This window comes from Rhea pennata, chromosome 6 (genome assembly GCF_028389875.1).
Source record: "Rhea pennata isolate bPtePen1 chromosome 6, bPtePen1.pri, whole genome shotgun sequence".
NCBI lineage: Eukaryota > Metazoa > Chordata > Aves > Rheiformes > Rheidae > Rhea > Rhea pennata.
The window spans coordinates 18,127,701-18,151,532 of NC_084668.1; the positions used below are offsets into that span (position 1 = coordinate 18,127,701).

Here is a 23,832-nt window from a genome sequence, read left to right on the forward strand (position 1 = left end):
CCCTTTGCACAGAGAGGAGCCCCCTGCTTTTAGGGGGCTGGCAGTGGGGTGCGGGTCTGTCCTGGGGGCTGTCGGCGTTGCGCGCACACGTGTGCAGACGCACAGGCTGAGCGCCCCGAGCGGGTCTGCTGCGGAGGCACGGCTTTGTCCAGGCGGCCAGCGGCCGGCCCGCGCTGGCCCGCTCGCAGCCGGGGCGGGCGGCGGGCGCCTCCCGCCAGCAGCGCCCGTGCCTGCCCAGTCAGCGAGGCTCCCAGCCGGGCGGTGCGAGTGTGCAGCTCTCTCTAATATTGAGCCTGAAATCACAAATCCCCGCTGTGGTTTGGGAAAATAAATGTGCTGAACGGGCGGAATACCTGATGGGACCCTTTTCAGCCCGTAATGACTCTGGAAATGAGCCGCCTCTCTCCTACGGCTGCCAGGGGCTACGGCTCTGCTTGCTGGCTGCGCTCGCAGGAGCAGCGCTGCGAGCCGGAGCCCGCGCCGCGCTGGGGAGGGGGTGCCACCGGCCAGGCGCCTCTCTGGGGAGGAGGACGCGGAGGCTCCGGGGGGCTGGAAATGGCTGGCGCAGCATGTCCTGTGTCACTCGGAGCCTGTCGGTGCGAGGCCGGTCCTCTGTGCAGAGTGATGCTGCCCCCATGAAAGCGCTGTTTGGGGGGGGGGCTGCCCTGTGTGGGGCTTGGTGTGGGCAGCGCTTGCCTGCAGTGGGGTGAGGAAGCACAGCGGGGGTGCTGCCCTGCTCATCCGGGGGTTTTGTTGGGCTCTCCGTCCTCCGTAGCCTGAGTCGTTTGCGCATCAGGATCGTCCTGCGATTCGGCAGGATGAGGGCAGGGCTGGGAGCAGGGAGCTCTGGAGCTGGCACGTGGGGCTGCCCTCCGGCTCGGCCATGCCGGGCTCCAGGCGGAGGGTCCCGCTGGGTGACCCTGCCGAGCTGGGGGAGGCCGCTGGGCTGCGCCGCCAGGCCGGGAGGGCAGAGCGCGCAGCCCGATTGGGCTGGGTGCAAGCTTCCCGGAGCAAGGACGTTGCGCGCGGCGGGCACCGTGCTGCATGGCGGCGGAGCGGCTGCCAGGGCTGCCACCGGGACCCTGTTTCTCAGTGGGTGGGCGTGCAGGACCGGCGGCATGTGCTAGCAGCACATGCCTGAGGCCGGGAAGAGGGAGCCTGGCCACTGGGATCCTGTGCAGGGCAGGCAGTGAGCCAGCACAGAGGGGAAGCAAAGGATTGGCGGGGGGGGGGAGGGGGCAGCAGGGTGCTGTGCCAACGCCTGGCATGGGAGCAGGTTTGAGCACATGGATGGCAAGTGCTGGCTGATCCAAGCCCCACTCCTCAGCCTGGCCTGGCCCGAGGAAGGGGTCCTGCAGCCCCCTCCCATCGAGTCCCCTGCTCAGCCCCCCCGAGCCTTTGAGAGCAGGCATCCTGCCAGGCGGTGCTGCCCGTGCTGCAGCTCGGCTCTCAGGCGTCAGCGGCCGTCAGGCAGAGAGGGGCAGCCCCAACACCTCTCGCTGCCTGTTTTCGGGCAGCGCCTGGAGCAAAGCAGGGGTCTCGGTGCAGGAGAGGCTGCAGGGCATGGCCTTGAGGGGGCATGGCGAAGGCAGGGCCAGAGGGAAGGGACTCGGCGATCTCTCTCCACCACGCACCATGTCCCAAAGGCTTTTCTGGGCAGCAGCCGTACCTGTCGAGGCAACACGGCATTTCCCACAGGAGCTTCCGATTGCAGTTCCCCAAGCTGAATTGGTCCCGTGCGCCTCCTCCTGGGATTGAGTAAAATACGAAGCAAGTTGCGTGGCAGGCACTAGTGCGTCCTGGCCATGATGTGCGGGCTTGGGAGCTCCCATACGTCCCAGGCACGTCACAGGGGCTTTTGGCCCGGGACGTCTGTGCGCTGACACAAGGACACCGGGGCTGCGCTGCACCCAGCTGTCGCATGGGAGCCCCAGAGCTCGTTGGTCCCAGTCCTGCGTCTCCATGTGTGCACTCCTGCTCGGAAAGCTCCTGTTCCCCCGCTGCGGTGAGCGGATAAGCGGGTCAGCGTGTCCCAGCAGCCATGGGGGCTCCTAGGCTGCGGCACGTCCTGGTGGCGCAAACAGCCGGGGCTGCAGGGCACCCAGGGCGTGGCAAGCGGCCCCCGGCGCGGAGCTCCTGTCCCCTGGGGAAGTGGGGAGAGGAGGGAGGGCTCCTTCTGCCCCCGGGCGCTGTGTTTCCAGGAGTGCTGGAGCCCTTCCTCGGCCCCCTGCGTGGTCAGGCTGGAAGCTGTGCAGCGTTCGGACGGCGAGGCCGTGGGGCTGCTGGGGGCAGTCCGCTTCTCGGGGCGGGCAGCGGTGCTGAGGCTGGCACGGGCCCCCTCGGCGGCTGCTCGCAGCCTGCGTGCACGTGATAAATAACTCGCACGGATCCTTTAAGTAAGAGCCGCGAGTGGTAAATGATCTTCCCCTATTTAACGTCACAAATCCACATTCTTTATGGGATAGCAAATTAAGAAACTATGGGGGAAAAAAATCCCCGGCGTAAGCATCTTCTGCGTAATAAAGCCCGGCTGGGCTGTAAATCTCGCCCGGCGGCAGGGACGGCGCTGAGCCGCAGCGAGGCTCCCCTGCAGCGGCGCTGACGAACGTGCCCCACGCTGCAGGAGGGGCCCGCGGGAGCGGCGCCGTGGCCCCGTAGCAGGGCGCTCGCCCCGGCTGGCAGCATCCCTCCCGCCTGCTCGCTGGCACCGGCTGCGCGAGGAAGCTCGGCTCCCGGCCGCGCTGGAGCCTGGCGCGTTTCTGAAAGCCGCGTTCTCCCTCAAAAGCCTTTTGTTTCCGAGCTGTCGCTGCTTGCGCCCGTCCCGCGGTGGGGCAGAGCGGAGAGGTCGCCAAGAGCGGGCAGCACAGCGCCGAGCTGGCACCGGCCTCTGCTCTCCGGGCAGCGCCCCCGGCCCCGCGGCACCCGCACCCGCCCTGGGAGGCGGCTTCGGCGGCTGCTCTCTGCGCCCGGCGGGGAGCCGCGGCCGGCGCGCTGCCCGACTGCCCCCGCGCAATCTGCGCCGCTCCGCGCGCGGGGGCTTTCGCTGACCTTTCCGCCAGCACCACGCTAAATAAATGCCACATTCCCAGCCTGTTTTTACAGCAGGTACATGAGCTGGTCTCGCTCCTCTTCGCCTGCCCCCGGCCCGCCTGGCACCTCTGGCAGTCGCTGAGCCGCCGGGAGCCAGCGGCCTTTCGCTGCGGACCCGCTCCCGGCCCCGCGGAGCCAACGGCCGGTGCGAGGCCGCTCTGCGCGGGGCAGCGGCGCCGGCAGGCAGCCCCGCTCCCTTTCTGGCGGGCTACGCGTGCACGGGAGAAAAGGGGAGAAGCATCCCACGTGGATGCTGCCACGCTCGCAGGCTGGTGCCGGTGCCGGTGCTGGCAGCCCTGGCGGTGACGCTTTTGCGGCCCTGGCCCTGCGGCCCCGGTGCTGCGGACGCGCCGCGGGCTCCTCCTCTCCCGTCCGGAGCGGCGGCGGCTCCAGCGCGGTTACACATGAGCCGCCGGGGCACGGCTCGAGGCTCTGCTTGTGCCAGTAAACGGGGGACTTTAATGCAATTCGTTGCCATTTAATTTTACACAATTCCTGCTGCTTAATCCGCTGAGAAATGCTAATTTATACAATTCACGTCTAAAAATAAATGCCAGTCCAGCAGCTCCCAGCAGCGGGTAGCTGCTCCCAAAGCCGCTGCCGGAGCCTCGTGCGGGGAAGCCCGGGCTGGTGCCGGCCGGGAGCTCCGGCCGGCCGGGCTGCAGCTCCGCGCCCGCCGGGCCCACGGGCCCTGCCGGTGCTGCGTAGGGCCCAGGCCCGGCCCCACACCATAGCCCTTGCGCCGGCGGCACGCGGGCAGCCGGGGCTGCAGCCACGGGTGCCACGTGCTCCCGGCCCACCGGCGGGGAGGGGGTGGGTGCCGGAGGAGCCGGCGGCTTTCCCACCATCCCCGTGATTGAGATCAGATCAGCATGAGCATAAAAAAGCTCTCTTCATAATTATATTTAATGAATTGACTTTAAAAGCTCTTACGCTCTTATCTGGGTAATTTAATATCACACACTTAATAAGCCTGCCTCCGATGCGGGGGGAGCCGGCAGCCGGGACGCCCGCGCCAGCCACAGCTCCCCCGGGCTGCGGGACGTGCGGCGGGGCCGGCCCCACCGCTGGGGCACCGGGAGCCCCGCGGGGGCCGTGGGGCGGTGCAGCGGAGCCGCGGGCCAGGGTGCCGGTGCCACCGGGCTCTGCCAGCGCCGGGGCGGCCCCGCGGCGCCGGGGCTCCCAGGCGCAGGGCCGCCTCGCTGGGGCTCCCTCCGCGGACGAGCGGCTGCAACAGAAGGTTTACGGAGCTGCACTAAGTGACGCAAATGGTTTGAAGCCCATAAAGAGAGACGGTTTTATGTAAGACGACTATATAAAGCTCTGCTGTTCTGCCATTGATGAGATATAGGCCTTTATTTATAGAAGGCAATGTTTGCGGTGCGAGTGCTGAAAGCCAGCCAGGGACCCGCAGATAGGACGTCGAGTCATTTCACATGCAGCTGCCGTCGACACTGTTCACACATTAAAGAAAAAAATTAACAAGTTTGCAGCCAGTCAGGTGGAAAAAACAATAATTGTTGAAAAGCGTATTTCCCTCTTTTTCCAATAACAAATAGCTGAAATGCTGCTGGGGAGAAATGGGCTTGCTCACTGCATGGAAAGAACAGGCTGAGGCTCAAGCCAGGCTGGGTCGGATGCTCTGGATGGAGCAGGGCTCAAGGGAGAAGAAGCAGGGTGCAAGGGAGAAGGAGAAGGAGCAAGGGAGAAGGAGCAGAGCACAAGGAAGATGGAGCAAGGTGCAAGGAAGAAGCAGCGAGGTGCAAGGGAAAAGGAGCAGGGCACAAGGGAGAAGGAGCAGGGTGCAAGAGAGAAGGAGCAGGGCGCAAGGGAGAAGGAGCAGGGTGCAAGGGAGAAGGAGCAGGGTGCAAGGAAGAAGCAGCGAGGTGCAAGGGAGAGGGAGCAAGGCGCAAGGGAGAGGGAGCAGGGCGCAAGGGAGAGGAAGCAAGGTGCAAGGGAGAGGGAGCAGGGCGCAAGGGAGAGGGAGCAGGGCGCAAGGGAGAGGGAGCAGGGCGCAAGGGAGAAGGAGCAGGGCGCAAGGGAGAGGGAGCAAGGTGCAAGGGAGAGGGAGCAGGGCGCAAGGGAGAAGGAGCAAGGCGCAAGGGAGAGGGAGCAAGGCGCAAGGGAGAGGGAGCAGGGCGCAGGGGAGAGGGAGCAAGGCGCAAGGGAGAGGGAGCAGGGCGCAAGGGAGAGGGAGCAGGGCGCAAGGGAGAAGGAGCAGGGCGCAAGGGAGAGGGAGCAAGGCGCAAGGGAGAGGGAGCAGGGCGCAAGGGAGAGGGAGGAGGGCGCAAGGGAGAAGGAGCAGGGCGCAAGGGAGAGGGAGGAGGGCGCAAGGGAGAAGGAGCAGGGCGCAAGGGAGAGGGAGCAAGGCGCAAGGGAGAGGGAGCAGGGCGCAAGGGAGAGGGAGGAGGGCGCAAGGGAGAAGGAGCAGGGCGCAAGGGAGAGGGAGCAAGGCGCAAGGGAGAGGGAGCAGGGCGCAAGGGAGAGGGAGCAGGCCTGGGGAGGACCCCAGAGGAGGTGCCCAGGCAGGGGTGGCAGGAGCCTCCCCGCCAGCCCTGAGGCGGCTGGCAGAGGGTGCGTGTGTGCGTCTGTGCGCGCCTGTGCGGGACTGGACTACGAGGGCCTGCAGGCAGCGGCGGCAGCGGCGGCAGAGCGGCGCGGGCCGCCTGCGCGCCGAGGCCTGGAGGAGCGGGGGCCGCGCTGGGAGCGCCGCGTCCCCAGCCCCGCGGCGCCGTGAGCCGCCCCGGGCGCGCTGGGATGCGCGCGGTGGCAGCGGGACGGCCGTGTGGGGCAGGCGGGCACGGGGGTCGGGGCCTGTGGCTGAAGAGGTTGGCTGCGCGGAGGGCTGCGGACAAGCCATTTGGTGGGATTTCCTGCCTAGCCCGGAGTTGCCTCTCCGGGCCCGCACGCACAGAGATATTCTGAGGCTATTTCTTTGCCAGGTGTGGCTGGGTTTTTTTTACTGAAGAGCAAACAGCGTGTCCCTGTGGTCAGAGCGCCCTGCCAAATTTTGTTTCGTGCATGAAAGAAGGAAAAACTCATGATTAATTGTGCAGCAGGGGAGAACATGCATCTCTCTAACCTGCTCCTTGCTGATCGCTGGCCTTTCCTGGCAGCCGCTGCCCGGACACACGGCCGGGAGAGGCTGAGGAGCTCTTCCTGCCGCCCACGTCCGCCCGGCCCCGCGCGAGGAGCGAGCGGTGAGGGTGCTCGGCACGGCCAGTCTCACCTGCTCGAGGGCAGGAGGGTGCGGAGACCTCCGTCACGGCCCTCCTAACTCTGCGAGGGCCGTGGTGGGGAGGAAGGCCAGCCAGGGCTTCGCAGCAGGGGAGCAGAGTCCTCCTCAGCCGAGGCATGCCCACATCCGCCGAGCTCTTCTCTGGGAGCAGGTGCAAGCTGGAGCCCACTGTGCCTGAACTGCTATTAAACGCTGGCTAAGCTTGAGTGGAGTCAACAGGTTTTATTCTAGCAGAACAAAAGCTTACGTTCCTGATTACCGCATTAGGAACGCAGGCACAAAAGAAAAGTGGGAGGCCAGGAAAGCCAGAGGTGGGGAGTAGCTGTGGGTGCTGTGTCCCAGCAGCTGCGGGGGGTCCCCATCCTCTCCAGGCTGGAGGAGCCCCGGGGCAGCACCTCCTTCTGCAGCATCAGCCGTGTTCGGACGGGTGCAGGGCTTCTGCTGGCCCTTGCTAGCTTCGGGTGACAGCGTGACGCCCCACAGTTTCCCGTGCGAGGAGGACACGGCTGATGGGATGCAGCTGCATGGTTGGCTTGGAGGGCGAGCACCACCCGTGCAAGGACCTGGGGCTGTCACCCAGCCGCGGTGGCCGGGACGGGGGAGTGGGGGCTGCTGGCCCGCGGAGGCGCTGCCGGCCCGGGAGCCTGCAGGACCTGCAGGGCCGAGGAGGCACAAGCCTCGTCCGGCCGAGCCCCTGATTAATCGCTAGCCACCGACCCTGCAGCCAGCAGCTCGTTAGCCGTTTAATTCCGGGTGCTGGGGGGCCGCACGGCACCGGCTGAGCGGGCTGCGCTCCTCGGGGGAGCCACGACCCGGCTGCGTCTCCCCGTCCCGCGCAGCAGGCGCAGCTAGTGCCAATGTCCTGTCCTGTCCGTGGCCCCACGGGCCACGCGGCGTGTCAGCGGGAGCAGACAGCAATCCCGTGGGCGCAGGGGGCTCCGGGCAGGGACGGGGCAGGCTGGAGGGCTGGCGGGCATCCCGGGGCCGGGCACCTTCCCGTGTCTCCTCCTGCGTCCGCGGGGCCGTGGGGCCAGGAGCGGCTGTCAGCACCGTCACCACCGCGCAGGGCTGTCACCCCTGCCGCCCGGGTGGGTGCTGGCCCCGGCACCCTGCCCGGCTCCCGCCGCACACCTCCAGCTCCGGGAAGGGCACGGAGCCGGCCGCGCCCCCAGGCCCTGCAGGTCCTGCGCTCCGTCCCTGAGAGCCTGCCGGACCCGATCGTGCCGAGGTTGCTTTTCAGAGGGAGATTTTCAGGCTCCGGCCCCCCTGCGCCGCTCCCGCTCTGACATCCTGTTTCCTTATCGCCTGACATGACCTTAATTAACTCCCCGGGCTGATAACGCTCCGGGTGTCTCCGCCAGGAGCCGTATCGCAGCACCGTGTCCTGCTTCGCCCTCCGCGGGGCTGCTGCAGAGCCCGTGCTGGTGGTGCGGAGCGAGGCAGGCAGGGCAGGGGCAGCGGTGACGGGCCGGGGACGGGGCGGCCGGCGCTGCGGTGCCTGCTGGGGGGAGCCGGCGGGCTGCTGAGCGCGCAGAGATGGCCAGCCCGGTGCTGGCACAGGGGCGAGGGCAGACCGGTGGCTGTGCTGATGCCCGGGGGACGGTGGCGCCGCGCAGCCGGCAGGAGCCTCTGCCCCAGGCACGCAGAGGAGCTGCGCGGTGCCCCGGGGACCCGGCTGCTGCAGGCGGCGTGCGGGGGGCCGCCCGGCTGGCCAGGAGGCAGTGACCGGGGCTGCAGGCTGCGCGGGCTCGGAGCCCGGGTGGATTGAAATGCCAGCACTGATGACTTTTGCAGCCGCTTTATCTCCAGCGCCTGGCAAATATTGGTGTAGGGGAGATTATTCAATAGCAAAGTTTGCAGATGGGAATCTCGGCTTGTGATCCCTTGGGCTGCACGCTGTGCTGCTGCCCGGCTGCCTCGGAGCAGTCTCCGCTTGCACGGGCAGAGCCCCGGGGCCGGGTCTGGTGGGGGCAGAGCCCCAGGGCCGTCTCGCCCAAGGCCGGGCCCCAGGGCCTCCCAAGGCCAGCGCTGGGGCCCGCGGGGCTGCTCCCCGCAGGCTGGTTCCCAACGGGGCCCTGCTCTGAGCTTTGCTGTCCTGCAGCTCGTGTCTCACCCCACCAGCACAGGTAGTTCGGGCTTCGGAGCGGGGACGCAGCCCCGCTCGTGCCAACCGCGCGCTGCCCGGCCTGCAGGCAGCTCTGCCCTGGCGGCGGCGGGCTGGCGCTGGGAGCCCTGCGGGAAGCAAAGGGCTGCAGAATGCTGCCAGCCCGCCTTCCCCCACCTTGCGGCCCCACGGCTCTCCTCCCCACAGCTCCCAGTCCCGGGAAGCCTAGCCCTGCCCCTCGCAGCCTCGCCGTTCCCGTCCCCCAGACCCGCAGCACGGGTGGTGGGTGGGGTGGGAGGTCGCTTGCTGCTGTGGATAGAGAGCGGCTTGACGTCTCTGCTAGCGCTGTGTGCAGAGGTAGCAGGCATTGCGTTTTCCCAAAGCCCGGCATGCAGTGGAGACCGTGGGCTTTTTGGAAAGCGCTTTTTGCAGCCCGTGGTGTATGGGCTGCTGTAGACAGCACGCGGTCTGAGGAGCGAGGCATGGGCTTCTCCGAGCAGGGGAAAGAGAAGCTGGTCTGAAGCAGGGGAGGTGTGAGCTGGCCGCCCTGCTCTGGGGGGCAGGAGCTGGGAGGCACAGGGGCATCGAGAGGGAGAGGGGCTGCAGGGGCAGGTCGCAGCCCCGTAGGTGACGTGGCCGCAGCCGCTGGGGACCGTCGTCACCCCAGTGCCTGTCCCTGCTCCCGCACGGGCAGAGGGCCAGCGCGAGGGCATCGGGGCCACTTGCCGGCTTTCGATTCGGCTGTGGCAGATACGAACAAGCCGTCGTCGCGATGTGAGACCTGGCACGCTCCTCCTCTTTGCCTGCGCACGTGCACACGTGTGCACGCGTGCCGCCAGGTGCCCCGGCGTACCCGGGCATGCATTGCAGGCAGAGCTCAGCGCGCTGCCCCAGACGCAGGTGTCAGTTAGAGCATCTCCTCCAGAGCTGGAGTCTGCACTGATGTACCTCCCCTGTGAAACTCCTGGCCCTTCTCCTTGGGCAGGGGGGTGGCCCTGCTTGACGACTGGGGCCCCAGCAACGCTGGGGGCAGCAGTGCGGCTGGGTAGCGTCGTGCCCCGCTGGCAGTGCCAGGACGGATGGGTCCTGTCCTGGGAGCACTTCGCTTGCAAGCCCCAAGGTGCGGGTGCCGGCTTGGCATGGTGTGGCATGGCACAGCGCAGCACGGCGACTCATGCCACGCCACCCAGGGCACCTGGGTGACATCCTGGGCTCCTCCTGCCTGACAAGCAGAGTGCGGGGTGCGGGGATGGGGTTACGGGCCAGGGGGTTGTCCCTGCTCCTCCTCTGGCAGGCTGCACTAACGGAGGAGACCCTCATAATTGCCCCGGCACAGGGCGGGGGGGGGGCTCTAGATCAGCCCCTCTGCCCAGAAGCACGGAGGCTTGGGGAAGCCAACCCCTATCATGTTTGTTCCATTGATTTAGCGCCGCGGAGAGGGTTTAATCAGCCTTTAGCCTGCACGCTCCAGCATTAAGAACAAATCCATTAGCCACGAGATAACCACAAAGGCTTGCACGGAGGCTGGATGAGGTCCCAGCGCCTTCAAGATGCAAATTGGCAATCAAAGATCAAAGCCGTGCAGTTCCCTAATCTCTACTAAAAGGGCTCAGCTATTAAGGAGCCCTTTCCCGCTGGGCTGTGATCACCCCACTTCACTCGGGCTCCTGCTGCGCCGGCGGGTTGCGCCGCCGGCCAGCCCCGCTCCCCGGCCCCCGCGTGCCCGCGAGCCGGCCCCGGGGACAAGGGTGTGGGCTGCCGCGCAGGCTGCTTGTTTGTGTGTCGCTTCCTTCAGTTTTGACATGCTGGTGTCAAATCCGTGCTGGCGGAAAGAGCAAAGCCCCGAGCGGTCAGCGGGTAGGGGGTGGAGAGGGGGGGAAGCAGGAGCCGGGATGGAGACGGGTGGCGGGGGAGCCGTGCAAGGAGGCCGCAGGGGTGCTGGTAGCCGGCTTCCTTCCCTGGAAGGCTTCCAGCCCCTGCCTGGCTGCACCAGGGAGATGAGTGCATCAGCAGGTGGCAGAGGCTGGGTGAGGAACCGGGGTAGAGCAGGGTACGCTAGGTCTAAGTTCCCCTTTTGGGGTATTTCTGCCCACCCCTCTCACCCTGCGGCAGGAGGTGCAAGAGGCCCCGGCGGCCAGGGCCATGCTGCAGCTCCGTGTGCCATGCCTGAGGCTGGCTGCAGGACGGGGTGCGCCATCCCCTCTGCTCGCTGCACGGCCACGCAGCCCCCTCGCAGCCCCCCCGCCACGCTGGAGAGTCGGGGAAGCCGTCGAGCTGTGACAGGAGCCGAGCTGCCAGCACCGTCAGCAGATCTCGCTGCGCAGATGGGCTGCCACAGCGGGGGCCCCGCTCACGCGGGACCCCGCTGCGGAGGCACGCTCCGTCGCCCGGGTGCCAGCACAGCACTTCCAGCCCTGCGCCGGGGCTGGAGGGGCGGAGGGAGGAGAGGGCCGTGTCTGGGCTAAAAGCAGCCCAGGTGTAGCACAGAGCCGCGGAGGGCAAGGAGGAAAATCCCTTCCCTGGGGGGCGACTGCATGAGCCCGGCCCCGGGCTCACGGGGCAGGCCGCGGAGCAGAGCTGGGGCTTGCCCCACCGTCCTCCCGGGACCCAGTCTGGGCGCTCCAGGCGCGGGGACCAGCTCTGCCGGCCGCCGCTCGGCGAGGTGCAGCGGCTGGCACCCCGGGCCGAGGCGCAGCCCGCCGCCGCGCCGCCGGGGGTCGGGCAGTGATGTGCTGGCAGCGTCTCAGCCGGGGTGGCAATAAACGTTATCAGTGTAAACCCATCCGTAGGCAGCAGGATAACCCCGTGACAGCCCAGCTACAGCGGAGGCTTCGTCTGCACAATGTCAGCGCTGCGGATTTACAGATAAATGCCACGGCTGGAGAGACCAGGGCCAGGCAGGCCCCCGCCCGCTCCCGGGCCGGGCGCCTTTCCGCCGCGGGAAGCGGGGCTCAGGGAGGACGCGCGGGAGCGGGACGCGTGGGGCGAGGCGGCGTTGCTCTGCTTGGCCTCCCGGACCGCAATGTGGGGCAGTTCCAGCACGCCCCCCAGGCTGGACCCGCCAGAGCACGTCTGCAAGGGGCAAGGACCAGGAAACGCGGGCCCGTGCCAGGCGTGTGGGTGCCGCGTGCCCCGCGGCCGGGCAGCGCCGCGTGCGGTTGCGCCAGGGCCCGGCGGGCAGCGCGGCGCGGGCGCTCTTGCTCGGCGAGAGCCGCGCGCGAGCGAGGCAGCAGGCTGGCGGGAGCCGCGCTGCCCCAGGCTAGCGCTCCCGAGCTGAGCTGTTACATTTCCTGGCGGCGCGGCCCGCGCAGCCGTGGGAACGGTAATGAGATGGAGCAGCAGAAGGACGGCGAGATAAGGCTGCCTGCGCTGCCCCAGCAGATTAAACGCTGGGATTAAGCAGGCAGTGCCAGCTCTGCTGCCTTTTTATCTCGCTGCTTCTCCCCTCTTATTCTCCTGCAGTCGATAGTGAACGGTCCCCGAGCTGTCAGCAAAGGAAATTGCTTGTTAACCCTTTGGGGACGGGCGACGCAGCCCTCCCTGCACAGCTGCTCTCGAAGAGACGCGATCCCCGGGGACAGCGCTGCCTGCAGAGCTGCGCCCGAGCGGCGAGGGCAGCCGCAGGGACTGCGGCGCTGCCTCCGGGCACTGCCCGGGCAGCGAGGCCCTGCTGGGCACCGGCGGCAGCAGCGCCCCGGCACCCACGGGGCTGCACGCACCAGCAAGGTGAGGCAGGGGCGGTGGTGCTGGGGATCGGCTGCTCCCCCTCAGCCAGAAGCCACCAGCAGCCGTGGTGCAGGGGGAAGCAAGGTCCACCCTTTCCCCGGGATGTCCTCGAGCCACAGCTGCCCCGTGGCAGCCAGCCCACCTGCACACCAGTGTGGGTTTGCTGTCCAGCTCTGGGAGCAGAGGCAGTCCAGCAGCAGCCCAGACCGTTGGTGGCCTCCAGTCCTCCCAAATCCCGAAGCGAAGCTCTGCAGTCCAGGCGTTTGCAGCCTTGCCCACGCAGGTGCATTCGGAGGGTTTCCACGAGGCTGTGCGTACCCATTTCCCTTCCTGGCCCACGGCTGTCCCAGGGCTGCTCCTGGGCTCTGCCTCGCTGGGGAGGCAGGACAAAACTGTCTGTCTGCCCTGCTGTCAGCAAGCAGCTTTGGGCCAATACGCAAAAGCACGATACCCAGAGCAGCGCAGATCCAAGCAGCAGCACTGCTGCTGTGCACAGGGTTATTCCTGGGGATTTACGCCTGGTGGCTGTGCACCTGGTTATGGACCATATCCTCGCTATTCCCTGCTTTCTTCAGCGTGCAGGATGGATGGGCACAGTATTACATCTGTGCATGAAATAACAGGGCTGGGGACGGTTCTCTGGCCCTGTGGCCAAGCGGCAAAGGCCGGCTGCGTCCACACAGTTTGCAGTGCTTGCAGCCGTGCGAGTCTGTGTTGCGGCCCATCACAGTGCTTTTTCTGTCGCATGATATGTGTTGCGTGCCTGGGGGTTTGCCTGCCTGGCGTATGGGGGTGTTTGAGGATGCAGAGCCGGCTGGGAGAGTGCTGGAGGAGTGCACAGGGTAGTGTCAAGATTGCTACTTGTCACAGGCCAAAACCATGCCAGGGAGCGTGTTCGCAGCTCAGCAGTGTGGACAACCAGCTCAGGCGTGCTCCCGCGTGTTAAGGAGCGTAGCGTAGGTGCCTTCTCGGGCCTGGGGTGTGCAGCTGGGGGAGGTTTGCAGCTGGCCTGGTTGCAGCTGGGGACAGATGCAGCTTTAGCTGGGACTGCTTAAACCACACAGCGGAGCTCTTCCCTGCGCCAGCCCATTCCGAGGCTCAGTTCGGCTCCGGCTGGGGTCTGCGGGGGTGGCAGGTTCCTGTCCCAGCCTGTCCCGGCCGGGCTGCTCTCGGTGCGTGGGCTTGGCTCTGCCCCGGCGCTGCCAGGCTGGGGCACGGACTCTGATGCTGGTTTCTCTCTGCTTCTCCGGAAGCAGCCGACACACGACAGCGTGTCCTCGGGCTCTCGCTGCCCATACCTCGCCCCCGGGTGCTGCGAGATGGAGAGGGCCAAGTCCTGCGTTTGCACGGCCCGGGGGCCTCGCAGGAGGAGCCCGCGAGCCCCGGACGTGCGGGCAGGGGAGCTGGCAGGAGCGGGGACAGATGCTGCGGAGGGCAGCGGGGCTGCGCAGGGCACCAGAGCCTGAGCTGCGAGAGGAAGCTAGGAGCAATTGGCACGTGCGGGCTGGCAGGATGAAGGCTCTGAGGGGATGGGATTGCTGTTTATAAATACATCGAGGGAGCAAACATAAGGGAGGGAAGAGAGCTATTTAAGCTAAGGGACAATGCTGGCACAAGAACAAATGGTGCAAACTGGCCACGAATAAATTTAGGTTGGAAATGAGGAGATCAGTGAGACGCTGGGCCGAACACCCCGCAGGAGGAGCGGGAGGGGAAAGCGCAGCTTGGGGACGCGCTCTGCTGCCGGAGGCGGCCCTGGGCTGCTGTGTGCGGGGCAGCAGGGCCGGGAAGCGAGGCCCTCGGGTCCGCGGCCCGTTGCCCCCCGCCGCGTCCCCGCTGGCTCTGAGGGCTCTGCGCGGCTCCGGCTGCACGGCCCCCTCCGGCTCCCCGCTCGACCGGGGCGCGGGGACGTCCGCCGCCGGCGGTCGCCCCTGCCCATGCTGGGGCAGATGCCGCTCCTGAAAGCAGGACGGTGTCGCTGCCCCATCTGCTTCGCTGGCAGCGCTGGGGCGGGTGCCAGGGGAAGGGCATCGTTCTTGCACGCGTTGCCTTTGCCCCGTGCTTCTCACCTGCCTCGCAGCAGGGAGCGCTGGTTTCCAGCTGGTGATCCTGCCCGGTGCGGGGGGCGCTGGGGTCCCTGCTGGCCCCGATGCACTGACGGGGCAGAGACCTACTCCCCACATAGCCTGCCTGGCACGAGAGGGGCCCTGCAAGCCCCAAACCACCTCGTTGCCGCTGTTGGCCCGGGCCGGTCCACGGGGCTCAGCTGGCATGGGCTGGCCCGCAGCAGAGGGATGCACATCTGTGCGGGGAGGGGGCCGGAGGGGTCCCAGCCCCTCTGGGAAGAGCCTGCAGCATGCAGCGGTGTCGAGGCTCAGCCTGGGCAGTGCTGGAGCCGCCCTGCTGCCAGCAGCAGCTTTTCATGGGCAGGGACGCTGCGTCGAGGGGCTGCGGGTGTGGGGGAGCCAGAGCTGGGCTAAAGCCAAACTGGCACCGTTCCTCACCCCTCCTGGGAACGGGGAAGGGAAACGGTGCGACCGTGCATGAGGGGCGATGCTTGCAGAGGCGAAAGCATCCCACTGGCTCAGAAAATTGCTGCAGAATCGGGCTTGAAATGAGTTGAAATTGCTGAATCCAGGCGGATCTCATATCCCGGGCAGTTGCAATGCTGGCGTCAGCGCTGCAGCTTCCATCCCTGGGCACCCAGGCGGGGACTGTGCGTGCCGTGCGGGGGGAGCGGGGCTGCAGCAGTGGGGCTGGGGACGCAGCGAGGTGCAGGAGCAGTGCAGGGGGGCCAGGCAGTGCCGGCCGGGGCAGGGGCGCTAGCTGAGCTGGGGCAGCATGCATGGGGACACGAACCTGCTGGGCTGGCGTGCCCAGCTTCTGGGGGGGGGGTTTAGCGCCCCACTGCAGGGCCCAGCGGGGTGCGGGAGCCGGGCTGCGTGTCCCAGGAGGATGCAGGAGCCGGGCTGTGGGCCCAGGCGTGCGGGAGCAGGACCTGCCCGTGCCACGCGGGCTGCAGCTCGTTCTCGGTGCATGCCAACGTTTGGCTGGGAGCTTAGCGCAGCCCCTTGTCTCCTCCGAGCAATCAGGATTTGCCGCTGCCTGCAATGTTTAACGTCGTCTTCCAGAGGCTAAATACCGTGGGGAGCTGTGTAAGCCGCGGAAATACCTGCGTGAGCCGGGATCGGCCGGAGGCACGGTGGGCTCGAGGCAGCAGGGACGGGGCGCCGGGGCGCGCAGGGGGCTGGCGCTTGCCCCCCGCCGCCTGAGGAAAACACTGGGGCACCAGGCGGGCCGGGGAGGGGACGCCGGGGCCCGGCACCCAGCGCCCCGGGGGTCGGAGGAGAGCAGTGCGGGGCGGCAGCCCCCGCGGGAGCGGGGCCGGGCTATCTTCCGCTGGGATCTGCCTGCGGAGACGCCGGCAGCTATTTCGGTCAAGGTCAAAGTGTCTGCACAGCAGAGAGCAGGGAAATGAGTAATCGTGTTGAGAAACCACCTCCCTGACGGGGTCTCCCCGGCCGCGAGCGCGGCGCGGGGATGCCGGCGTGCGGCGGCGGAGCGGGGAGGCCGGGGCGCGCGGCGGGAGCGCTGCCTGCCCGCGGGGCTGGGCGCCCGGGCGCCGCAGCGCGCCCCTGGGCAGCCGGGAGAGGCTGCAGCCCCGCGGGGCGCTTTTCTGGGTCAGCTGCTGGGGAAGAAATGGTGCTGCCGGTGCAGGCAGCCTCTCCTCTGCCCTTCCTCCTCTTCCTCCCGCGCTCACTGTTACCTAATTGGGTTTGTCGTGCTGGAAAGCCAGAGCCCTTCAGGACTGCGCTGGGCTCTCGCCAGCGAGATTTCACAGCTGTCCTCGGCACCCCGGCAGCTGACGAGCGAGTAACTCAGCTGTGTGCCACGGGCACCCCGTGCCTCTGCCGCACCGCTCGGCAGGTGAGGCCACCGCAGACCCCCCCCGTCAGCCCTGCCCCACGCTCTGCCAGCCCGCCGGCCCCGGCTCTCTGCCCCCCGGCTCCTCCGCCAGCCCTGGGGGCCGACCCCCACCCTCGGCGGGTTTCCAGCAGGGCCCCGGCGCAGCCCAGCGGCCCTTCCCGAGTGGGGCAACGTGGGGGTCTCTGCCCCCCGCTGCAGGGTGATCGTGATGCTGCCCAGAGATGTCTGAGCCGGCGCCTGAAATGGAAGCGTTCAGAGAAATGACATTTCCTCCAGCCTGCAAAGCTCATCCTCCGCTTAAAGAAAACTAATATAAAAGCCGCCCTAGTGTGCAAGGGGCTGATGGTATCGGGCTGGCCGCCTCCAGCTCCAAGAGCCGCAATAAATCCCAGCAAGGAGCCGAGCCGGCGCGCGCAGCATCGCGGGGCTGCGCGCAGGGCCACCGGGCGCCAGGGACCATCCTGCTGCCGCCGTGCCCTGCGGCTGCACCGTGCCCCATGGCTGTGCTGTGCCCCACGGCCATGCCGTGCCCCATGGCTGTGCCGTGCCCCACGGCCGTGCCGTGCCCCGGAGCCGCGCCGTGCCCCACAGCGATGCCGTGCCCCGCGGCCGTGCCTTGCCCCGTGTGTGTGCCGTGCCCCGCAGCCATGCCGTGCCCCCCAGCCATGCCGTGCCCCGCGGCCGTGCTGGGCTGCGCCCCATGTCTCTGCACCTGCGGAGCCGCACTGTGCGGCGGGCCGAGGCCCGGCAGAGGCGTTTGCCCCGCCAGTGAAGCACCCCACGGGGCAGGCGCCCCGGGGCTGGCGGAGCAGGACCGCCCGGCGCCCCGGGCACCGCGCCGGGCTGCCTGCCCCGGCGGCTGCCCCACTCCTGCTGCCGTCCTTGCGGCTGGGGTGGGGCCTTGTCTGCTCGCCCTGCTGCGCCCTGGAGGCGGTGGGGCCGGGCTGGGCTGGGGCGGGACGGGATGGGATGGGCTGGGCTGGGCTGGGATTGGCTGGGATGGGCTGGGATGTGATGTGGTGGGATGGAACAGGATGGGATTGGCTGGGATGGGACAGGATAAAACGGGATGGGATGGAGTGGGCTGGGATGTGATGGGATAGGATCGGATTGGCTGGGATGGGACAGGACGGGATGGGATGGGACAGAACAAGATAGGACAGGACAGGATTGGACAGGATGGGATGGAATGGGATGGGATGGGCTGGGATGGGATGGGATGGGATCAGCTGGGATGGGATGGGACGGGATGGGATGGGACAGGATAGGATAGGACAGGACAGGATGGGATGGGATGGGATGGGATGGGATGGGATAGGACAGGATAGGACAGGATGGGATGGAAGAGGATGGGGCAGGATAAGATGAGATGGGGTGGGATGGGACGGGACAGGAAGGGATGGGATGGGGTGGGATGCGACAGGATGGGATGGGATAGGACAGGATGGCACAGGATGGGATGGAACGGGATAGGATAGGACAGGATGGCACAGGATGGGATGGGGTGGGATGGGACAGGATGGAATGAACAGGACGACACGGGGTGAGATGGGCTGGGACAGGATGGGATGGGATGGGGAGGGATGGGACGGGCGGACTCGGAGGGCCAGTTTCCGGCAGCTGGGCGCAGGGCGTGCAGTCCAAGTGTGGGACCGTGCTGCCCCCTGCCGGCTCTGAGCCCGCCCCGTCCAGCGCTGGGCGCGCGCCCGCACCCGCGCAGGATGCGTGCCCAGGCGGCCGGCGCGGGCGCGCAGCGGGCAGCCCCAGGGTGCCCCGCCGCCTCTCCGCCGCCGCGTACCGGCTCGCCCGAGCCGCCGTCTGGGCACCAGCGACGCCCCGGCAGGCCAGCCGCCGGGCGGCCCTGGCAGGCCCCGTCCCCAGGGCCTGCGGAGGGCTCAAATGTGGCAGAAGGCTCCGGGGGGGGGGGGGGTGCGGGAAGCGGTGGTGTGCTTCCAAGGCAGGCCTTCGGTGCTGGGCTGCGCTCGCACGCAGGCCTGTGGGAGATCCGTGCGCGCGAAGCTTTGCGCGGGGCGGGCGCGCGGGTGCCTGCGTTCCGGCAGCCGTCCTGCGCCAAGCCCGCAGCGGGGGCGCAGCAGCCGGGGGCCAAGCGCTGGGGCTCGAGCCCGGGGACTTCAGCCGCTTGAGCGGCCGGAGCCGTTCGCGGCTGCAAGGAGGCGCCCGCCGCGCCGCCGGGCCCGCGAGCCGCCCCCCTCGCCGCCGCGCGCCCGTCACCGCCGCGGCACTTCAAAGCGCCCGGCGCGCGTGGGTGGCTCCCACGCAGCCCGCGCAGCCCCCCCCCGCTGCCGCCCGGTCCGTCCCACTGCGCAGTGGGGCCGGCCCCCCCCCCCCCCCACGGACGAGCCAGGCCGCGGCGTCCCCTGCACGGCGCTCGCGCCCCCCGCCTCGGACGGGGCACCGGTGCCCGCCGCGCGGGGCGCGGGGGGCTGCTCGATCGTGCTGCCCCGCCTGGGCCAGCGCGACGTCTGGGTGCCCCCCCCCCCCCCCGCAACCCCCTGCCGCCTCCCCCTCCCAGCCCGGCTCCGGGAGGAATTTTCCATTCCCGAGTGGCGGCTGGGGGAAGGCGCCTGCCCGCACCAGCCCCCTCCCCTCGCCCGCCGCTGGAGCAGCTCGGGAAGGCGCCTGCCACGCTCGGCTCCGGGAAGGCGCGGAGCGAAAGCCTCCGCGGCGGGAGCGGCGCCGGCGGCAGCGCCGCGCACGGCCGAGCCGGCCCGGCACCATGCCGCCGAGCCCGGCCTGCCGCCCGGCCGGGGAAGCCCTGGCGCCGGGCCGGGGCGGCCGCCCGACGGCGGGCCAGCTCGGCGCCGCCTTCGCGCGAGCCGCGCGGATCCCCGGGCTGCGCTACGCCTGCGCCCGGCCGCAGTCCCGCCTGCGGCGCCTGCTCTGGAGCCTAGCCTTCGCGGCGGCCGTCGGCCTGCTGGCCGCCGGGGCCGCCGACCGCGCGCGCTACCTGCTCTCGCGGCCCGTGCACACGCGGGCGCGGGCCGCCTGGGCGCCCCAGCTCCGCTTCCCGGCCGTCACCCTCTGCAACCCCAACCGGGCGCGCTTCCTGCAGCTCACCAAGCCCGACCTCTACTCCGTGGGGCAGTGGCTGGGGCTGGCCTGGGAGAACCGCTCGCTGGTGCCCGAGCTGCTGGGCGTGCTGCGGGACGACCGGCGCCGCTGGCTGGCGCGCCTCGCCAACTACTCGCGCTTCCTGCCGCCGCGGCGCTCCGAGCGCACCATGCAGAGCTTCTTCCACCGCCTGGGCCACCAGATCGAGGACATGCTGGTGGAGTGCCGCTTCCGGGGCGAGCGCTGCGGCCCCCAGCACTTCGCGCCTGTGAGCGCCCGCCTTGCCGGGGCCGAGAGGCCGGGCTGGCCCACGGGGCGCGGGGTGCGAGCCTGCGCCGCCGGCAGCAAGGGCGGAGGGGTGCCGGGAGGCTGAGCTGTCCCGGCCGGGAGCTGTGCTGGACCATTGCCCCCCACCCCCCCGCCCCCGAGTGCTGCCACGGGGCTGCAAAGAGGCCCCAGTCCTTACCCTGCTTGCAGACCCCCTGCCAGCCCCCTCCCCTGCTCCCTCACCCTCTCTTTTTCCATCCGCAGGTCTACACGCGCTATGGCAAGTGCTACACCTTCAACGGGGACCGGAGGAACCCCCGAGTGACCCGCCAGGGCGGCATGGGCAACGGGCTGGAGATCATGCTGGACATCCAGCAGGAGGAATACCTGCCCATCTGGCGAGAGACCAGTGCGTGGGGCCCCGCTGCGGGCCAGGGCGCTGGGACACAGGGCACTGCCAGGGCGCCCGTGGGGCAGGGCGCGGGTGGGTGCTGCGCCCCAGGTCTGCTGGATACCCGGGCACGGCTGAGGAGTGACCGGGGGCAGGGACGCCGTCCGGGGGCAGTGCTGATGGCCTGGTCTGTCTTTCCTTCTGCCGCAGATGAGACATCGTTCGAAGCTGGCATCCGGGTCCAGATTCACAGCCAGGATGAGCCGCCCTACATCCACCAGCTGGGCTTCGGAGTCTCGCCCGGCTTCCAGACCTTCGTGTCCTGCCAGGAGCAGCGGGTAAGGCCGGCTCCGAGGCTGGGAGCCGCGGGGCGGTGGGGGCAGGTGTGGCAGGGAAGGAGACGCCGTTCCCGGGGCTGCCACCTCGTCCCCGCGCCGACGCCGCTCTCGCCCCGGCAGCTCACCTACCTGCCGCAGCCGTGGGGCAACTGCCGGGCCAGCGTGCAGGGGGAGCAGACGCTGCCCGGCTACGACACCTACAGCATCGCCGCCTGCCGCCTGCAGTGCGAGAAGGAGGCCGTGGTGCGGAGCTGCCACTGCCGCATGGTCCACATGCCAGGTGGGGGGCACGGGGGCACCCTGCTGCCCCGGCCCGCCGGCGCCCGGGGGGCACCTCCACCCCAGCCCCTCTGCCCGACGGCGAAGCGGGGCCGGCTGCGGGGTGGGGGCGCGGCGGGCCACCCCCTCCGCCCCCCCGGCCCCGCTGACCCGCTGCTCCCCCCCCCAGGCAACGAGTCCATCTGCTCGCCCAATGTGTACATCGAGTGCGCTGACCACACGCTGGGTAGGTGCGCGGCGGCGTGGGGCGGGCCGGCCGCCGGGCCGGGGAGGGTGCGGGGCCGGGCGGCAGCCCGTGCCCACCCGGCTGCGTGCCCCCCCCCCCGGCCCCCCAGACGCGGCGGTGGAGGACAGCCAGGAGCGGTGCAGCTGCCCCACGCCGTGCAACCTGACGCGCTACGGCAAGGAGATCTCCATGGTGCGCATCCCCAACAAGGGCTCGGCGCGCTACCTCGCCCGCAAGTACAACAGGAACGAGACCTACATCCGGTGAGCGGCACGCCAGTGGCCCCGGGAGGGGGCTGCCGCCGGCTCCCGGAGGCCCCTGGGCGCCGGGGGACTGCCAGCCCCGCTCCCGGCGCTCGCCGAGACCCGGCCCTCCTCCCGCACCCCCTCCCCGGAGGTGGCTGTGGCCGGAGCATCTGCCCATCCCATAACCCCCCCGCGAGCCCTCCTGCCCCGATCCATCCCCGTCCCACAGCCGCTCCCAGCCCGGGACGTGTTCCCCGGCCGCTCGGCGCCCCTGCAAAACCCCAAAACCCCACTTTGCATTTGCGCGACCGGGGCGGGGAGGGGGGGCAGCTGCAGCAGGCTCCGTCTCCCCAGCGCTCGCCCCACGGAGGCTCGTGCCGCCCCGAGCGGGGTGCTGTGGGGCTGTGGGTGACCTTGGGGCGGAGGGGGACCAGCACGAGGGCCCTGGGGAGCCCTGGTGTCTGTGGGAACCAGGGAGGTCCGGGCCGGGGCGGGGGTCCAGCCCTCCTTGCCAAGCACCGCTGTGTCCCCGCAGGGAGAACTTCCTGGTGCTGGACATTTTCTTCGAGGCACTGAACTACGAGGCCATTGAGCAGAAGAAAGCCTACGACCTTGCTGGGCTTCTCGGTGACGCCCCTTGCCATTCCCACGGGACCCCTGCCCAAGCCCCCCTCACGCAGAACCCTGGGTCCCAGCCTGGGAGGATGTGGGGCTGGTCTGGGCGAGCCCGCGTGGGGTGGGAGCCAGCCTGCAGCCCGGCGGCAGTGCCCAGCCCCCCACATCTCCTATCCCCGTCCTCCTGCTCCCCTGTCCCTCATCTCACAGGGGTGTCCCCCCCCGTCCTGCACCCCCTGTCCCCTGTCACAGGGGTGTGTCCCCCCCCCCCATCCTGCACCCCCTGTCCCCCGTCACAGGGGTGTCCCCCCCCGTCCTGCACCCCCTGTCCCCCATCACAGGAGTGGCCCCCCCCATCCTGCACCCCCTGTCCCCCGTCACAGGGGTGTGTCCCCCCCCCCCGGTCCTGCAGCCCCTGTCCCCCATCACAGGGGTGTGTCCCCCCCCCCGGTCCTGCAGCCCCTGTCCCCCGTCACAGGGGTGTCCCCTCCACCCTGCAGTACTGCACTCCCACTCCAGCCCTGCCAGCCTGCCCTGGGCTCTGGTGCCAGCTCTTGCCCCTGCTCCACAGGGGACATCGGGGGGCAGATGGGCCTGTTCATCGGTGCCAGCATCCTCACCGTCCTGGAGATCCTGGACTATGTCTATGAGGTGCGCTGACCCTGCAGGGCTGCGTCTCTGGGGGGGGGAGCGGGGCTGGAGGGCGCGGGGGGTGCGGGAGCAAGGGGGATGAGGCGGACCAGGCCATCTCTGACCCCCGTCAGCGGGGCAGGCTTCAACATGGCCAGGGCTAGGGGCAGGACCCCGTGGCCGGGGCAGGACCCCAGGGGGCAGGTCCACGCAGGCTGGCGTGCACCCGCACAGCTCCGCGTGCAGCCGTGCGTGCCCGCGCGTACGCGTGCCCGGGTACGACCCCCACACACATACACCCAGGTGATCCGCGACAAGGTGACCCGGCTCTTGCGCCGCTCCAAGCCCCCGCTGAAGAAGCCCTCGGGCAGCATCGCCACGCTGGGACTGGAGGAGCTCAAGGAGCAGGTACGGCCGGCGCTCGCTGCGCGGCGGGCTGCAGGGATGGGCCCTGGGGCAGAGCAGGGCCGGGCACGCAGCCCTGCAGCGCCGGGCACGCAGCCCTGCTCCTGCAGCCCGTCCTGCCCCCTGCGAAATGCCTCTGCCACCGCAGCATCCCAGCCCTGGAGCAGCGAGCGTCCCCGGAGCCAGGAAGCTGTGGGGCGAGAGGCGTTCTGCGGGGAGCAGAGCGCACTGCATCCCCGGCGGGACCGAGAGGGGCCGGCATCGGGGAGGCCGTGCTCCCGGGCAGGGGCGGGAGGGAGCCGGCGGGCCGGGGGGGGTCTCTGGCCGCCCCCTGACCGTGCCCTCCCTGCAGAGTCCCTGCGAGACGCTGGGCCGGCACATGGAGGGCGCCTACAACGCCAGCATGCTGCCCAACCACCACCACCGGCACCACTACCCGCACCAGGGCGTCTTCGAGGACTTCGCCTGCTAGGCGAGCCCGGCACTGCGGGCAGCAGGGCCCCAGCGACCCCCTCCCCGCCGCGCGCACGGAGAGGGGCTGCAGCACCGGGCGCCGCGGGCGCGGGCCCCCGCCTCCCCCTTCCCTCCGCCGGCACCGGAGCCGCCTAGAGACCGGAGCTGCTTCCGAGCCCCTTCACCCGTCCCGTCCGCTTGCCCCCAGCACGCAGGGTCGGCCTCGTCTCAAAGCACACAGAGCGGAGGGGGGGTGCCCCCCAGGTGGGACCGAGAGCGGCGCCGGGCCACAGCCACAGCCGCAGCCCGGCCAGCGGAACCGGCCCAGCGCGGGCCCAGGGATGGGGATGCCAGGGTGGGCTTTGGGGGAGCGGCGGGGTGCGGGGCAGAGGGGTCCTGGCAGTGCAGCGCACGCGCGGGGTCAGCTGGGTTTCCTGTGAGCCCCTCCAGCCCCTTCCCTGCCAAGTGCTCCTCGATGGGGGGCTCTGCCCTGCACCGTCCCCCCGGCGGGAGACGTGCCCGGACCAGCTTTTAGCCTCCGCAGGGAACAACATCGTGCTGCATGAAGGGCAGCGTTGCGGGGCAGCACCCCCCCCCCCCACGCCGGGCCAGCCCAGGGCCACCCCACCTGCAGTCACACCTGCATGGCACTGCCCCGAAACCCCTGTGGCCCCTCCTGGCGCCGCCAGCACTGTGACACTCCCCCCCCCCCCAATCTGGCCATCCTTCAGCACCCACGTGCAGCCTGCTAGGGCGGCAGCCCCCATCCCAGCGCTGCTCCCGGCCAGACCCCTGCACTGTGACCCCCCCCACACACTCCAGTGTC

The 23,832-nt window shown here is 69.5% G+C and overlaps 1 protein-coding gene across 2 annotated transcripts in view; it reads left to right on the forward strand.

Annotated features, from left to right (window-relative positions):
- The window catches only part of ASIC4 (acid sensing ion channel subunit family member 4), a 58,684-nt gene extending 35,316 nt beyond the window's left edge, over window positions 1–23,368 (forward strand). For both annotated transcript variants that reach the window (XM_062578863.1, XM_062578864.1), the window contains exons 2-10: window positions 19,689–19,833; window positions 20,026–20,153; window positions 20,274–20,433; window positions 20,602–20,658; window positions 20,768–20,921; window positions 21,439–21,530; window positions 22,090–22,169; window positions 22,452–22,556; window positions 22,906–23,368. In XM_062578863.1, the coding sequence (XP_062434847.1) occupies window positions 19,689–19,833; window positions 20,026–20,153; window positions 20,274–20,433; window positions 20,602–20,658; window positions 20,768–20,921; window positions 21,439–21,530; window positions 22,090–22,169; window positions 22,452–22,556; window positions 22,906–23,025 (1,041 nt within the window). In that variant the 3' untranslated portion in view covers window positions 23,026–23,368. The remainder of the gene's footprint in view (window positions 1–19,688; window positions 19,834–20,025; window positions 20,154–20,273; window positions 20,434–20,601; window positions 20,659–20,767; window positions 20,922–21,438; window positions 21,531–22,089; window positions 22,170–22,451; window positions 22,557–22,905) is intronic.
- Window positions 23,369–23,832: the final 464 nt, after the last annotated feature.